The 18,584-nt window shown below is 37.3% G+C and overlaps 1 protein-coding gene across 6 annotated transcripts in view; it reads left to right on the forward strand.

Moving 5' to 3' along the window:
* MAST4 (microtubule associated serine/threonine kinase family member 4) overlaps positions 1-18,584 on the forward strand; it is a 199,890-nt gene that overhangs the window by 41,990 nt on the left and 139,316 nt on the right. For 2 of the 6 annotated variants that reach the window (XM_034441022.3, XM_087885744.1), the window contains exon 1: positions 6,215-6,366. The exons of the other annotated variants lie outside the window; for them this stretch is intronic. In XM_034441022.3, coding sequence (XP_034296913.2) covers positions 6,316-6,366 — 51 coding nt within the window. In that variant the 5' untranslated portion in view covers positions 6,215-6,315. Of the gene's footprint in view, positions 1-6,214; positions 6,367-18,584 lie in introns of those variants that run through there. 6 annotated transcript variants of the gene reach the window in all.

Consider the following 18,584-nt stretch of genomic DNA (forward strand, 5'->3'; position numbering starts at 1 on the left):
ACTGCATAGGTGTACTCTCTCAGAAACTTTATTTTATCCTATATTGTTCCCTCCAGCGTGTAACTATCTATCTATCCATCTATACGTGGGGGATGGCAGTGGAGGTGTGCATGCACATGCACACGCCAGTGTGTGTATAATGTGATTGTGGCCGTGTGCGCGTCTTCTCAAAGTGATGCTTTCTGACAGAAAATCAATATTTTTCATAGTAGATTTGATGGCAAGATTGGCATAATCCTATTGTAGACTTTGCTAATGGCTAAATACAAACCTGTATTTTTATCTTTCTCATTGGCCTTTGGTAAGATATGTACCTTTCACCTCTACTCCAAAATGTCCTTGTTTCTCTCTCACCCCTCCTGAATTTTTTTTAAAAAGTTGAAAGTGAAGCAACAATCTTAAATAGTAATGCTTGCTATAGATATTTAAAGTTCCGAGATGGTGTTTTGGCATAACTTGCAAGTTTGATAATAACAGGTCCTATTTTTTTCCTACTTCTTCAAATATTCTGTTGTTTGGGAAACCCTCACAAAGATGGTGCATCATTAGAGCCTTGGTGGTGCAGCGGACTAAGTGCTGTTATGTAGCACTTAGCTGCCAGCTGCCTGCAATTAGTGCGAGTTCAAATCTCACCAGGCTCAAAGTTGACTCAGCCTTCCATCCTTCCGAGGTAGGCAAATTGAGGACCCGGATTGTGGGGACAATAAGCTGACTTTGTAGAAACACCGCTTATGGGGGGGCCAAAAGCCCTAATAAGCAGGTATATACAAAAGAATGAAGGCTATTGCTATAGTGCATTGTAAACCACCCTGAGTCTTCAGAGAAGGGCGGCATATAAATTGAACTAATAAATAATAAATAAATAAATTATAGATCTATCATTATGGATCTATTTCATTTTAAAAATAAAAGGTGTGTCTATTTAGAGAACAGAAAAGGTAATAATTTAGTAATTCATCTTTTAGAAATTCTATAAACATTTTAAAATAATTCAGTAAATGAGGGACACTCTCGCCTTCTGTCCTGAAAGGAAAGTATTTGGACAGACATGTATTAAAATGTGATCAGCATCTTGCAGTAGAAGCTACCACTATGTTCTGCTTCATGCATAAACCATGTATATATTATGAAAATGGATTTAATGTGCTGTGATATATATCAAATGAAGAATTATCTGTTAATTTAGTAAGAGTTGAAGATAGAGGTGCTAGAAACACAATAGTTCTATGATATAGCGAAGATTGCAAAAAATGCTGTGGAAATGAAAGGATAAGCTTTAAAAGAAGATGGTTGAAGGAAAGTTTTGTTAGAAAAACAAAATGCTATTTTTGGTTTGAGAAAAATAATACTGCTAGGGATCCAAGCAAAAAAAGCAACAAATATGATTTTTTTTAACCTTAAGGTTCCTTTAAGTCTAATGTTCCCACAGCTATGGAAAGACAGGAATTTTAAAGAGGAAAGCTGTCTTAAGAGGGGTATTAAGTAATTACGCTAAAATGTACTGATACACTAAACCACAGTCTGATTTACATGTTGCACTTAAGACATGGTTTAGCTATGGTTTGATGAATAATCCACATTGCATAGATTTTTATAATATACTTAGCTGAAAACAAACGAATTACATTATGACTTAGTATGTGTAAACTTAGTCAAATCTTTTAAAAGAATGGAGCTGGATAAAAGATTAATTATTTGCAATTGGGGCTAACCTTGTAGTGACTTGCTTAGAAGCCCCTTTATAAAAAATGTATTTTCATTATATAGCATCTATATGAAGCTATGTTTAAGTATTTGAATTCCTCTTGAATTAATTTCAAGTCTACTGAGAAAATGATTGTGTAATTCTTTGAGGCTCCTTGGATTTTAGTTTTATTTTGTATTTTGGTTTCCTGAGATACCTATGTATTTCAACATGCATTTTCATGTTCTTTTTTAATGCCTAGTAATCAGAAGATAACTCCCTTTTGCAAATGCTACCATTAGTAGACTCATTTTGTATACTTTTTAATTGGGAGTATAATCTGATAAAATACCTATTATTTCTTCAGACTCTATCAGCATTTTGCTAATACCATTAGTACTTTGTCAAATAGATATGCCACAATAGGTCCTTGTGACTTGGATTGTGTGCCCCTTTAGCCTTGGGCAACTCAGGATTTTGATGAAATCCCCGAGTGGCTTGTTTTTTCTTTTTCTAATTGCCAATCTTAGATGCATCTTGGTTTAGGAGATGAAGGGAGTCATAGAAACAATCCTTGGATTACCTGCAAAGAAAGACTGAAACTGGACCTGATCAGGCACAGTTACAGTCTCAGGTATAAGCCCATACTTTGACAATAAGGGAGGAGAAGCATCCTTATGTCTCCCTTATTGTTGTTGGTAAACTATCGGCTTCCATTCTTGTGCAGGGTGTTACACTGTCTTTTAGTGTATTGAAGAAGATAGACAAAATTGTTCAGAAATGTCACAGTCTTGATTCGTCCTGGACAGACTCTAATATGAAGGCTGGGATATTATCCAGCTGTGTTAACTGGAATTTGGAGGGGGGAAGTAAATTGAAGAAGTGGTTTAGGTATTACCTCTGTGAAGCTGAAATTTTAAGACTATCCAGACCAGCTGCATTCACAAACAACTGGAGCGCCACCAAAGTCAGCTGTGGCCACGTGGTTGTGATTTCCAATGTCCCACAAGCAAAGTCAGTGGGGAAACTTGCAGGAAGTCAGAGGTTTCTCCCACTCCTACTACTAACTGGGTGGACATGGCCAGCTTGACACCACTCCCCAAACTGCTGGCATGTTTCCTCTTCACATTGGGTAGACCGGGTCGAAGCCACGCTGGCCTGATCTTTCCAGTGGTGGGATTCAAATTTTTTAACAACCGGTTCTGTGGGCATGGCTTGGTGGGCATGACTTGGTGGTCATGTGACTGGGTGGGTGTGGCTGGGTGGTCATGTGACTGGGCAGATGTGGCTGGTTGGTCATGTGATTGGGTGGATGTGACCAATTCAACATTACTCACGTCGAGGGGCACTTTGCCTCTCCCCACTTGCCTGGCCTCCCAAGCTCTTCTGGTCTTTGTCTATTAATTCGTCTACTACTACAATGTCTGGTTGATTATCTAATGCTTTCCTGTCCTTCTGGATCCGGAACTCCCACAGATTCTTAGCTCTATTATTCTCCACAATCTTCTGTGGAAACTCCTTGATGGCTGGCTGGAGAATTCTGGGAGTTAAAGTCCATACATCTTTCACCTGAGAGATACTGATCTACCCCTTGGGTTGTATCTAGTGTGGTAAATCCCTGCTTCTATGGATCTGGTGTTTAGTGCCTATTCTTGTGCTGTTATGATCAGTGATCAGTGCTGCCTTTTACACACATACCACTTCAGGAATAATTTCTTTACTACTAGTAGAAACAAAATAAGCAGCCATAAATGTCACCTAAAGTTGGAACCCTATATTTGGATTCTGATGTATATTTATTATTGTGAATACTTTTGCAAAACAGTGGTTGGGAAGACTTGCTACAGATAAGTTTACAAAGCACCTATTTCAAACAACATTTCTTAATTGTGTATTCTTACTTGCCGTCTTGTACCGTACCACTGCATTTTGGATTCAAATACAAAAAATATATATTTTGGAGAGCACAGAGAAAGGAATGCTGCATCTGTTTGCTATTCTTTAAGGCAGCTGGAATTATGGGTAGACCGGGCCAAAGCTATGCTGGCCTGTTCTTTCCTCTTCACATTGAGTAGATCAGAATAGCCCCATGGGCCAGATCCGACCACATCATGGGCTGGATGCACTACAGTTGTTAAGTGAATGACTGCAATTGAAAAGTTAGTAATTTGGTTGCTAAGTGAATCTGGTTTCCCCATTGACCTTGCTTGTCAAAACGTTCTAAAAGTTGGTTTATCTGTGCCCTCAGAGTCACCTGAATAGTGCAAATGGGTGTGGATAGTGCTAACGACCATATGACTACAAGAAATATAAATTCTTCCATTCTCCACTATTCATTCTGAACTGAAGAAGCTTCTTGGACGAGAAGCGAAATATCTTCAAAGAAAAACAATGAAAGTCCAGTTGCCTTTTGAAAAAGCACACTTGGGACAACCATGACCTTGGCGATTGAGAATATCCATAGACAAATGAAGCAGGATATTGTACGTGAGATTTGAGATTTGTAATAGAGAAGGGAGATTATTTAGCTTGTAATCATAAAGAGTGGTTGCTGAGTGTACATTAAAAGCATCTTCATAATTGGTACCAGTTGTGTGTATGAATATTTTGGATGACACCCTTTTTCTGAAAAGGACAATGGATCGGTCAGGGAAAGTTAGATAACATACTGAGACCATGAGGTTCTGGGTTGGCAGTAGAGTTCCCCAAATCTACCCAATGCGAAGAGGAAAGATCCAGTGGTGGGATTCAACTGGTTCGTACCAGTTCACCCAAACTGGTAGCTAACTTTTTGAGCAGTTCGGTGAACCGGCTGAAGAGCACCATGCCTGACCACGCCCCTTGTCCCTCCCAGCCACTCTCCTTGGATGAGGCTGATATGTCCAACAATGGCTTTGCCAGGGCTCCTGGTGCTGGTCAAGGCCGAAAGGTTGGTGCCCCATTGGCCCCGAATAACAGGGCTCACTTGGGAATCAGAGGTGGCTGCAGCAGTTTTGGGATTCCCAAGCCGCTCAAGCAGGGCATCACAGGACTTAAATATGCTTTCCTTGTTTGTGGGCAAATTGCTTGAGAGTTCACAGCTGCCAGATCAGCCACAGCATAGAAAATGTTCTGTCCCCTCCCACTAGTGGCCTTGAAAAGGAGTCTGCATTCCTGCATTAGCCTGCTGGCCGTCTGCCAAGACCTCTGGAACATTGCCCGGTAATTACTGAACTGATATACCTTTGGAACATTGCCGGTAACTACTGAACTGATATACTTTTGAAAGAGAACTGTATATTAAAGGGCCAGCTTCAATCTCTCTAGCCTGCATTTGTTACTTCTATGCTGTGGCTGATGTCAGCTTTGGTGGTGTCTTATTGCTTATATATCCTTAAATTTTGTGAATTAATTTAAAGTTGTTTCCAAAAACTAATCTTCATATATTTGTTATTCATATATTTTAAAAGTTCCTTTTTTAATGGGAATTCAAATATGTGTTTGCAAGAATTTGTCATGTAAAGAGAATGGCAGGGCCCATTTATGAAGCATGAAATGCAATCAATTTACTTGGTAGGTAGACAGTTAAATCCTTAAGCAATTTTTAATGATACAGTCTAATCAATTGATTTCAAGTTTAATAGCCTGATGACAGGTTCAAAAAATCAATAATTGGGATAACCTAAGCTTATACTGATAAGTAAAATCAAATAGCTTTTCCCTTTTCTTTTAAAATTTGTCTAGAAATCACGAACTCAAAAAAAAAAATGAGGCATTGTTTTGTTGTCAAGCTGAGTTTTATTTCCCTTTGACATTCAGTCATTTTTCTCTACTGAAATACAGAAAGCAGAATTTAAAGCTTTAAATATATCTGAATGTTGTGGTACATTAGTTTTGCAATGTGCAGTGATCTAAATCTCAACATTAAGCACCTTTCTGTTTAGGAATGGAATAAAATGAAAATGATCAGAGTAAACAACTGAGATCAGAGTGTGAAATTATGCATGATGGTAGAAATAATATTTCTGTCTATGGCTTTCTTTTTTGAGGTGAACTTTCTAACTGATAATTGTTTTTTTAATCAGATATTAATCCTGTATGTACTGATATTTTAAATGGTTTCGTATCCTGAGACAGTTCTTATTTCCTAGGATGCTAAATAACTGGTCCTGTTTTTTAGAATCAGTGAGCTATGTTGTTTGAATATCCAGCTTCTTTTCAGTTTTTACATGATTACTCTTAATTTCTCTCTTCACTTTAGGTGCCACTGCTAATTAACTCAGGCATTTTTACCTCACTGCTTCCTCTCAAAAACTTGATCTATAGACTGTGCTTAAAATGGCATGCAAGCACAGGATGGCAGGCGTATTGTTCTGTGCGAATAACAATCCTCTTGCAGGATTTCCTCTGTCAAATAGCTACTCCTGTCTAGATAAATTTGTTAGGTGTCTGGAGCCCACTTGCTGCTTTGTAATACAGCACTGCAAACATGCATGAGCTCAGAAGTTGCTGAGTGAATAACTGGCTAAAGTCAGCTGACTATTCCTTTCCAATCAGATAAACTGTGATGTAAGTGTTTAGCAGCTGCTTGGATCTGAATAAGTGAGCCGAAGTCTGAGATACTAGAGCATGGCTATATTGTTATAGAAGGAATGAGGGAGAGAATGGACGAATCCAGCATTCTGAGAAGGCGAGGGCTTCAGGTAGGCTATGTAGCTATTTGAGAGCTATTTTCTCAGTGAATAATTTTGTTGTAAAAGTTTCATTTGCATTTATGCCCTAGGCAAAAATGTAGAGACAATTTTAAACTATTGATTACTATGTTTCAAGTACAGCATGATAAATGGTTCATCAGTGAAGTATTCCTTGTCAGAAAGCTGCCTGCTTTCCTTCTCTAAAGATGTGAAATCATACATCTTTTATTAACATTCACCTGAACAAAAAAGCTTTTAAAAAACATACAGTCTGACCTTACAGTCTTATCTGCTCTTTCAAATAGAGTAATAGATCATTGATTCCCTTATAAAGAAATTTTCAAAAAGCATCTTAAATGGGAAAGTGTTTAGCATTCAGGTAAATATGAACAGCTTTAGAGAATTTGAAATGTTCTGAATATTTAAGTAAAAAATAAAAAGGCAAACAACCCTATACATTTTTAAATGTTTTGAATTTTCAGCATTCACTGTATATTATTTGGCAAATGTGGAAGCTATTAGTAATACTGTTTTAAGCCTAAAACATCAATGATGCTTCAGTGTGATTGTTTTTGGTTAACATATTGGCAAAGAAAATTATAGAATCTACTTTTCTGGGAATGCGAACAAAGTTTTAGCGGTCTTTGAATTCATTGCCAGAGAAATAATTTCAGAATGCTTAGTTTATCGTTCAAGATTTCTGAGTTATTATATATGTTCAGACACGTTATGCCTTTTGTTGTCTGAACTTGTGGATGCCTTAGAATTTCAAAACTTTTTGTTTTGACAACTTAGTGAATTAAACTCTCACAAATCAGTGTTTGTGTTAGACTTGTAAGCAAAGAATAAAATATAATTAACATGATTGAAGACAGATGAAGTACCACTCTTAAACCTCTTTGTTTTCTGTTGTTAAAGAAAAAAATTGCTTAGGTCATTCATCTTTGACTAAACTTCCTTTCCCATGTTTTCTATGCAATTCTATTGTTTCATTGTACTCAAAGAAGCTATGTTACTGCCACTGTAACTTTGCAGATATTTAGTTACTGGAAATTCCTAAACTTTTAAACCTATAAATGAGAATCCTTACTGAAATAACTATTTTGCTGAAATACGTGGCTGTTTTGACAATTATTTTAGTGAGATCAGTATTGATGAGCTAAATCTTTTGAGGTTTTTTGATAAAACATGTAGCCTTAAAAAGAATATATTTTGTTTGTATTAACACTGGTCAGAAGAATAGTTGTCATGTATTGATTATATTAAATAACTGTTATGATCTGAAGGTATTAAATAATTGGGATGATTACAGTTAAAATAAATAGTTTACAATTAGAAGCATTAATGAATTTCTTGAAACTAGGATTAAAAAAGTAAGTTTTACTTGATTTTTAGTAAGTGCTAATACTGCTTAGCAAAAGCATTTAATTTGTTCTTTATAAAATAAATTTATCTATATGAATCAAGTATTTTTTGCTGCATATTGAAAATACAATCTAATTTTGCTACTGATTTTTGAATGATGCTACCAAAATAAATGCAAAAACTGTTTAAGTACTTAGTTTTTCAACTTTATTGATTTTTCTTTCTTGCCTTTCATTCAGCTGAGAATTTGACATAGGCAAAGAAATTTTGAGCTTTGGTTCCTTTGTATATTAAAGTTAAGAAAAATTTTCCCAGTGTGTCTTCAATATTTATTCAAATGTAACATTTATTTGTTTCTTTGTATTTTATTTACAGCAGTAAAGGCCTGCTACCTTTGTGCTTATATTCACTAAAGAAAAAATGTGATTCCCTAAGATATTATGACTTTAATTAGCACTGATAAGACCTTGATCAGATAAATTGACCTAATTTTCTTGCATTAAAGGGATGATATTTTATTAAAACTGAAGTGGCCAGTATATTGAAAGTGAACATCAGTGTGCCTGCTTTTTTGGTATCACCCAAGCTCTTTGTCCAGCTGGTCTTAAAATATTTTTAAAAATTCTTTCAATTTAGAGAAAAGGGAAGAGATTACCTGCCATATTGCAAACCAAATGCCATTAATCAATTGGACTGTGCAGTGCTTCAGATTTGATTCAAAAAATACAATTTGAAGCATGGACATAGCATTTGCCTCTAACTTTTAAAATCAGCAGACCTTTTCTTGGAAATTGCACATCTGCCAATTGTTCCAGGAAAAGACATGGCTGTGTTAAAGAGTTATAGAGAAGTTCTATGGACACATCCTTTCCGTACCTTGAAGCACCTTTTTGGAATAGAATCTAAATCTTCACACAACTCTTAATATCCATTATCATTTAAATTTATTGGATTGTCTCTGGTACCACATATGGTTGGTGGAGATTATCAGGGTGATGATATTTTTTCTATGCACTGTATACATGTGCTTTACTTTCTTGGTTTATGTATGTGATATAATGCAGGTTTGTTGTATAAGTGTGCTTAATGGTACATTTTCTATATGGGTGAATATAGATATATTTCTTAAGCATTATTAATTTCAGTTCTGCATGGGTAAACATGTCATTTAGATATTACCTCTCAGTAATAAATTCCAAAATCTTGCAAGATTTGAGTAATTTCAATTTGATTTATTTATTTATTTATTAGATTTTTATATCTCCTTCAAGGTGGTAAATATACATAATGCTCCTTCCTCCTTCTCTTTTCCCACAATAACAACAACCCAGTGAGATGGACTGAGAGAAAGTGACTGGCCCAAGGTCACCCAGCATTCTTACCCAGTGAGAATGAATATTAAATAAATATTAAATGCTTGAATATTAAACTGAGATTATGATAGAGAAAATTAAGATTTTATGCAAATGTACTGCAATTTCATATTTGGCAGTTTCACAACATTTTTTTCCCAAATGTTTAAAAATTAGGGGGGTTGAATTGATGGACATGTGTTTGAAAGCACCGTGTTGCTGACTTCCTGCTATCATAGGAATAAATTTGTCTTTATATGCAATTATTTTACATACAAAAACAGTGTGATAATTTATTTATTTATTTATTTATTTGTTTCCATTTCTATACCGCCCTTCTCCAAATAGGACTCAGGGCGGTGAACAGCCAAAGTAAAAAACAGAGCATACAAATAAATAATTAGTTTTGTCAGTGGAAATAATTGTAGGTGTAATGTTGATTTATTCGAAAGGTTACAGATATGTGTACTTGTCTCTTTCTGTCTAAGTTAGCATGAATTGAGTAGGGAGAAGGAATACGGTTGGACAGGAATCAATAATGTTGGCAAATCAGTGGCATACATTTATTTGAAATTGCTTAGGAAAATGGTGGATTGTTACTTTCCAGGCTGTGATAGAAGAGGAAAATGGATTTTCCCAAAGTACAGCTTACTGTTTATTAGGCATCAGATGAAAGTGTACTTTGGACCTCTATAGTGGTAGATTATCTTGCATACTCTGACACTATTAGATTAATTGAAAAAGTGCTAGCATTAATTTAATTATTTGTATAGCTTTATCATGTTTATATGGATTAGGTTTACTTGGGCAACATGTGGCTATGATGAGCATCTTGAATGTAAGGGCTGGAATGAAAGAAGAAACTGTCAGGCTAAGATTCCCCCCCCCTCTAATGCCTTTTCTACTTGTTTGAAACCCTAGGAATCTGCTTTTGCTACAAACTCTGCTAATTCCAGCTGAAGCAAATTCATTTGTTTACAAAAGTTTTCTTTACTGAGGACCTGTATTATTAGCTTTTATTATAACTATGGGGACTGCTTTTTTTGAATTAAATTTTGAGGATTTATCATGGGAAATTTAAGACATCACCATGTAATTATTGCTTAGATGATATGTCTCTCCATTTAAATTGCACAAAATTATTCCCCTTTCTTGGTAATGGAAAGGATGTAGAGTAGGGATGTACAAAACATTCCATGCATAAACTCTGCCCCCTGCCTGAACCGAGATACAAATATTTGGATTTGTTTGGTCCATTCACAGACTGGGAGCCCTTATTTTGGGCAGAAGTGGTTTGAAGGAAGGCAGAAGATACCAGTTTTGACTGAGAGGAGGCAGAAGAGAGTAGGAAGGAAAGGAGATTGAAAGATGTTGATGGAGGTTAGTCAGGCTCTGAGGTAATGATGGCTGAGGGAAAGGAAATAAAGAAGACAGGCCAATGAGATATGCTGCTGGGAATTGGTGGCAGTCATAAAATCTGAATGGCTTGGAAAGGAGCATGCTACGAAAATGCTGAGGTGAGTATGGTGGTAAGGCATGACACAATGGGAACTGCTGAGGGGAAGAGGAAGAAAAGAGGTGATGCACACCAGCCCTGCTCCACTCAATCCCTTTGGATTTTGTTTCATTTAAAACCCTAGCACTGATGATGTTACCTAGTTTGGGTAATGAAACGTCTTCAAAAAAACAAGCAAGCTCAGACAGCACCAAGGACCCCCTCAGGTCAACCTTGAGCTACAAATATTCTCCTTTACTTGAAACCTGTTTCAATTTATTTATTTATTAAATTTATATACCACCCATTTTGCTATCCAGAGTGACTCTGAGCTGCTTACAATACAATAAAATAATATAAAAACAACTGTAAAATAAAGGAATAATTAAATAGTGTTGGGAAACCATGGCTAATCCAAAACAATTTGGTAGAATTTTTGAAAGCTATGGTTTGTTCTGGATTTGAAGAAAACTTAATTTCGGAGATAGAGAGAAGGGACAGGAAGTAACACACAATTCTAAGCCCACTAAAAAAAAAAAAACTTAAAATAGCATGGAAGCTGAATACTAAAAAAAAATTAAACACTAGGACTTTAAAAAGACTTGGGTAAGGAGGTAGGTTTAAGTTGATGTTAAATTTATGTATGATGGGCTTTATAGAAGGTGTTCTACAGATACAGGCAGTCCTCAACTTAGAATAGTTCGTTCAAAGTCACAACAGCACTGAAAAAAGTGACTTATTCTTCACACTTTACAAACATTGCAGCATCCCATGGTCACATGATCAAAATTCAGACACTTGGCAACTGACAAGGGGTGGGTTCTAAATTTTTTTACTGCCAGTTCTGTGGGCGTGGCTTATTTTGTGGGTGTGGCTTGATAGTCATGTGACAATTATTTAGGATTTAGCAGAGGTACTGGTCTACCAGGCGTTTAACTGCTTGCAGAGCTGTACCGATCTACCCATTTATTTTTTGCAGGCACTGGTTTACCCATTTATTTTTGCATGCACTGATCTACTCATGTATTTTTGCAGGCACTGATCTACCCATTTATTTTTGCAGGCACCGGTCTACTCATTAGTTTTCTTTTAACACTGATCAGCTATAGGGCGGCCCTTTGAAGCCCCGCGGCAAGAGTTTAAACAGTTTTTTTCCCTCTAGCCATCAGCTGAGACTCAGGAAGCAGCAATAGATTGGGGGTGGGGCCAAATAAAAGGTAAGAATAACAAGGGGGGGTGGGGGTTGGGAGCGGGGGTGGGTGGGGGGCGCACGGGGCGTGGGGGGCAGAACTGGTTCGGTGACGTCATATCGTCACCGCTACCGGCTCGGAAGAACCGGGCCGAACTGGGAGGAACCCACCACTGCAACTGACTCATATTTATGATGGTTGCAATATCCCAAGATCTTGTGATCACCTTTTGTGATCTTTCTGACAAGCAAAGTCATTGGGAAGCCAGATTCACTTAACAAAATGTTACTAACTTAGCAACTGCAGTGGTTCACTTAACAACAACTGTTAAGTTGTTGCTGTGAACTGCGAAACTTTTAGTGACTGAGTCCCCAAACTGCAACCCATTTATTTATTTATTTATTTATTGCAAAGTGCCAACCCGGCAATTTAACCTGAATAATGAGGTTTTACTACCTAAAATAATGATAACGCAGAGTTCAGCTAATTGTTCCAAGAAAAATGTGATAAATGCACTTTTATGCCCTTTCATTTTTTCCCTGCTTTTGAAATACTACGTTTAGCAACAATAAAAAAGAAAAACTTTTCTAATATCATTTTTCTCTTTCCCTCTCTCTCTTTCCCTCCCCCCTCTGTCTCTGTTTCACTCTCTCTTTCCCTCCCCTCTCTCTTTTTATCTTTCCCTCCCTCCTTCTCTGTTTCTCTCTCTTTCCCTCCCCCCTCTCTTTTTATCTTTCCCTCCCTCCCTCTCTGTTTCTCTCTCTCTTTCTCTCCCCCTCTCTCTGCCTTCTTCTGTTTCTCTCTCTCTCTTTCCCTCCCTCCCTCTCTTTATTTCTCTCACTCTCTCTGTTCCATCCGTCCATACATGCATCTATCTATCTATCTATCTATCTATCTATCTATCTATCTATCTATCTATCATCTACTGTCCATTTTCATGTGTGAATCCAACCACTTGGGCTGTGGAGGGGAGTGGAGACTGGCAGGCAAAGCCAAGCATTAGAGATCCACACAAAATAAGGCAATTCTGACCTGGATCCTGTCGGGGAAACTCACCCCTTCCCTCTCTCTCTCTCTCCCCCCCCCCCATGGCGGGGGCCTGGGCAGCCTGAGCAGAACTCCCTCCTCTGAGGCAACCAGCAAACAAACAAATGTGGTGCTCTGGCTGAAAGGTGGCCAACAAGAGTGGAGCAAGCAGGACGCGCACCTTCCCCGCCGTTGCAGCGCTGGCCAGGAAGGACGCGCAAGCTGAATGTTTGGAGCTGTGCTCGGTGGAGTTTGCAAACGGGCTCAGCGGGACCACTTAGCGGGGAGACTCCGGCCTGTTTGATATATTTCAGTGTGGGATGGGAATGCAGAAGACAGAGGAAATCCATGCCTCTTGGCTTTCAGCCCTCAAAGACTTCTTTGGGGTGACTTTTTCTGCTTTTGAAACATTACGTTTAGCAACAATAAAAAAGAAAAACTTTCATAATATCATTTCTCTTTCCCTTCCCCCCTCTCTCTTTCCGTCCCTCCCTCTTTCTCTTTCTCTCTCTCCCCCCCATGGGGGGAAACAAACCCCTGAACTTGTGCTGAGTGGTGGGAATGATGTCCGAAGGCCGACGAGCCCAGGAGCATTGCACCCACGCTCAGCTGGCTGGCGGGGAGGTGGGGCATCTCAATACAGGCAGCTCTACAGAAATAGAAACTGCTTTTTTTTGCCAACCCGACCTGAGCCAATGCAGGGTTGTATTGTGGCTCCGCGTCGTAATGGGCTTCAGGAGGAAGACGGGACCCCATCTCAGCCATTGTGAAGTGCATGAGTGAAAAAGTTCACTCAATCATACACATTCCTTGCTCCTTTTTATTTGTTGGAAAATTTCCTAGTAAAGTTTGCAAACCTCTCTGCATATTTGTTTTGTGGCCAGAAACAGGACAGCATCTAAGCTTTCAGGTGAGGTGTTACGCTGGTTAGATGCCTCTGTGGGAAGCTCAGAAGTAGAGGAAATACAGTAGTGGAATCTTCAGCTATGAAATGGTTCTGAGTGAGGTAAATTTCTTTGGAAGGAGAAAATGGGGACCACCTACTTCTGCTGTGAAAGAGCTCTTCCGGGTGCGCTTCAAGGTGCTGGTTATCACCTTCAAAGCGCTCCATGGCATAGGGCCTAGCTATCTTCGAGACCGCCTGCTGCTACCGACGACCTCCCATCGACCCGTGCACTCCCACAGAGAGGGCCTCCTCGAGGTGCCATCAGCCAAACAGTGTAGGCTGGTGACCCCCAGGGGGAAGGCCTTCTCTGTGGGGGCACCTACCCTCTGGAATCAGCTGCCCCCAGAGATAAGGAGAATCCAAGACCTCAGTGCCTTCCGTCGTACCCTTAAAACTCATTTTTTCAAGCAAGCCGGGCTGGCTTAAGAAGAAATTTTTAAATGTTTTTAAATGTTTTAAATGTTTTAATTGGTAGTGAGTTTTAATTGGGCCAAATTTATATATCTTTTAATTGTTTTTTTAATATTTGTCCTGCATGTTTTTTAATTCTGGCTGTACACCGCCCTGAGTCCTCAGGGAGAAGGGCGGTATAGAAATTCAATAATAAATAAATAAATAAATAAATAAATAAAAGAAGACCACAGGAATGTGGTTTTTTTTGTGGTTGATCGTATGTCCAATGATTTGGGAGCTGAGGGATTTATTACATGTCATTAACTGCTTCATGGACATATGATTAGCAAAAGTCTCATCTTCTTAATCACTTTATGATTTAATTACTTTACAACCTAAAGGAGATACTCTAAATCGGGATCACCAACCTTTTGGACCTCAGAGACCACTACATTCATAATTTTAAATCCCATGGACCACTAATATAATTAAAAAAAAAGATAAATAGTATTTAGTGCAATATTTTAAAAATGTAAATAATTTTTCTGCGGACCATCAAAATTTTCTCACGGACCACCAATGGTCTGCAGACCACTGGTTGGTGACCACTGTTCCAAATGACAGTGAAAACCAAAGCCTCTCAATGAGTTCCTTCTTTTTGAAATTAAGAAAAAAATATGCTATTTTAAAGGATTTCATTTTAAAAGCAAAAAGCTTAAGGAGACTGTGCTCTAAGAAAGTTTTAAACAGACAAAAGTAACATTTAAAAAAGAAGAAAGAATTTTTCTTATGAAAGTGCCTTTGAAAAATAGTAAAATTAATTAGACTGCTTGGAAGTTCATGAAAATGTTGATTGTTTACTTTTAAAGCCAAATAATTGGTGGATACTACAAAACAAAAATATGGACTAACTTACACTGAGACTGTAACTATGGAGACCTAATTGGGACTAAAGTGTTAAAGATAGAGAGAAGCAAAACAAAACAAAAAGTCTGCCTTTACTTTCATTGTAGCAATTGACACTCCTTCACTTTTTCACCATGGCAACCATAAGAAAAACTGCTAAATTGGGAGAGGGATGCAGGGATTCACGAGAACAAATTACAAGTAAAGGTACTTTACCAGAATGCAGAAAGTGTTTGAAGAATTTTGCAATAAGTTTACTGCAACAGTTGCAGGGTTTAAAGAAAATCTGAAAGAAGTTGAGAAAACAGAAGAATCTGTAAGGCAAAAGAAGCAGACTTAAGACAAATCAGCTGACAAAATTTTGGAAACTAAGACAAATTGTAACTAGAGCGAAGGAGAAAACATTCAATATAATATGCTATTATTGTAACCCTAGGATTCCAACTGTGGCATACAACACAGTTTTGAAGAATGGGTTGTTATACAAACTGGCCCATATTATCTCCTGTAAAAAACTCTGTCAACTAATTAATAAAATAGTGAGTGATAGTAACGGGGAACAACATAAGTAAGGTAAGAAAGTTAAACAACAGCCTCCCACAAAGCTCTGTTCAATTTATACATATCAGTACCTACACTGTTCAACTTATACATATCAAATATTCCAGCGACAAGAGGACACAAATTTGGATATGCTGATGATTTGGCCATAGCGGTACAAATGAAATACATGGGCATGGCAGACAGCTTCTTGTCCAAAGATCTTAGGATCTTGGAATAGAATAGATAGAATAAAATTTTTTATTGGCCAAGTGTGATTGGGCACATAAGGAATTCGTCTTGGTGCATATGCTCTCGGTGTACATAAAAGAAAAGATACATTCATCAAGAATCATAAGGTATAACACTTAATGATAGTCATTGGGTACAAATAAGCAATCAAATCATATTAGGAAACAGTCAATATAAATTGTAAGGATACAAGCAACAAAGTTACAGTCATACAGTCATTAGTGAAAGGAGATGGGTGGTAGGAACGATGAGAAGATTAATAGTGCAGACTTAGTAAATAGTTTGACAGTGTTGAGGGAATTATTTGTTTAGTAGTGATGGCGTTCGGGAAAAACTGTTCTTGTGTCTAGTTTTTCTGGTGTGCAGTGCTCTAGAGTGTCGTTTTGAGGGTAGGAGTTGAAACAGATTATGTCCAGATGTGAGGGAGAAATATTTTCACAGCCCTCTTTTTGACTCGTGCAGTATACAGGTCCTCAATGGAAGGCAGGTTGGTAGCAATTGTTTTTTCTGCAGTTCTAATTATCCTCTGAAGTCTGTGTCTGTCTTGTTGGGTTGCAGAACCAAACCAGACAGTTATAGAGGTGCAGATGACAGACTCATTAATTCCTCTGTATCAGCAGTTCCTTGAGAAAATTCTTCATGGACTAGGGACTTATCCTTAGCACCAGCAAAACAGTAACTACATACAGCAAACTAGCATATGAAGCCCCAAAGATCTATTGAAACAACAACTTTCTCCTGTATAAGCGCCATCCAAAGTACCTTTATTTCAATTGGATTTTAAATTTATGATCTCTATGTATTGTCTTAATATTTTATACTAATTTTGTTTAATGTCTGTAAGCTACCTAGAGTCGCCTTTGGCAAGATGGATGGCATACAAGTTTGATAAAAAAATGAAAAAAAAATATAAGTCTCTGTCTGATTTCTGGACTGGAGCAAGTTAACACTGATACAGATTGATAAAGTCTGTAGGATCAATACATATTTTGCACAATTATGAAGTGTTCCAAGGGGTCTTTGTGCATTTTCTCCGGAAAAAGACAAGAAACCAGGTTCTGCTAAATATTAATCAAGAAATAAGAACACCTTTTTTTCTGACAAATGTAAACAGAAGAAAATTCCATTTAGATGGGGATAAGTTGGAATTTTAAGGGGTGATTTTTACTTTTAAACAACATAGATTTTGCTTGAAATATGTGTAGAAAGCAACATAATTTTTGGAACAGATTTCAAAATTTTGAAAAAAAATTGGAGGAGACACAAAGGGAAGTGACACTGACACAGAACAAGACTAAACAAATACCACAACAAGATATAAGATACAAAAGAGGATTCCACATTGGGGACTACAGGTATTGACTTTTCCAGTATCATAGCCTAATTATGGATGATAAATATAATATAAATGGGGAAAATGCCCTTTAAAAGAGAAAGAAATCATTTGAAAAGTAAAAACAAAATGTGATGTATGTAAAGAACAAAGTATTTAATAAGGCTATTTCATTCATTCAGATCTCGGATGTCTTCTGCTTGTGTTCCCTTTATTTTTTTGAGCAGTATATTTATTGAGGAAAATGATCCAAAGCTACATATTTGTGGGTGGCAAAAGTATGTGAATCTCTAGGATTCACTTGAAGAGTCAGATGTTTTAATCAGTGGGATTAATCAGTGGGATAATCAGGTGTGACTGTAGGAGGTCCTGCCTTATTTAAAGATCAGAATTTCTGATATTCACTATCAAAGGCTGTTCTTCACAACATAGGTAGATGCAAATGTCTCATGGTTTGAACAAAAGAGATTTCTGAGGATATCGGACAGACCATTGTTGATGGTCCCCAAGATAGAAAAGGTTACAAAACTACTTCCAGAGAGTTTGGACTCCAGCAGTCCACTGTCAGGGATATTTTCAAAAGGGTTGACAAACTTTGAAGGACCATTCTAGAAAACTGCCTGATGGGAAAGCTGAATCTTTAGATCAGATTTAGCTATTGGTACAAATTAGGAACAGTCCTTAATGTTTTAAATGTAAAATCCAGTCATTTTATCAGTAGCAGATTTTGGTGAACTAGTCACTTCCTATAGAATCCTGAGAACAATACATCTTGCTGATTTAATACAGGCTGCTCCCCTCTGGGAGTTCAGCGTGCTATTTACCGATATTACCTACAAACAAATCCCTACATGTTTTGAGAGAAGGATATCTGCATGCTAATTGTATAGTCATATAATATGTACTTATATATCCTGCTTTATTATTTAATAGAATTATATAATTATGACAGAAACATAAATTATATGTATAAATATACATTATAATACTGGAGTGATGCAAAAAAATAATCAAGCAATACTCATCAGAAAGTTTGCAACAACACTTTGAACTCTGCAATCTTTTAATTATCCTACTTCATTGCCCAATTCAACTGAACTTGCTTAGGAAGCGTGGCTATATTTCAGTTTATTATTTTACAGTTGTGAATCTCTTCAAAAGTAACCCAAGGCATTCTGAAATATTATGTGACCCTGGCATACAAGGTTTTCAGTGAGTTAATCTGACTCAGAAGACTTTTTTAACCTTAAAAAAGAAAGAAAGATAGGATTGTACTGTACTTCTGAAAAGAATTAAATGAAAATTTGGGAGATTATTTTAGATATGACTTTATCTGGCAGTAGAGCACAGAATTAAGGATACTATGCCTAGAAGGTCTTATTCCAACAGAGATAGTCTAACAATTGTTATTCAAAGTCTGGTAACATTC

This window comes from Pantherophis guttatus, chromosome 2, assembly GCF_059756535.1.
Source record: "Pantherophis guttatus breed Tessera chromosome 2, ASM5975653v1, whole genome shotgun sequence".
Taxonomy (NCBI): Eukaryota; Metazoa; Chordata; class Lepidosauria; order Squamata; family Colubridae; genus Pantherophis; species Pantherophis guttatus.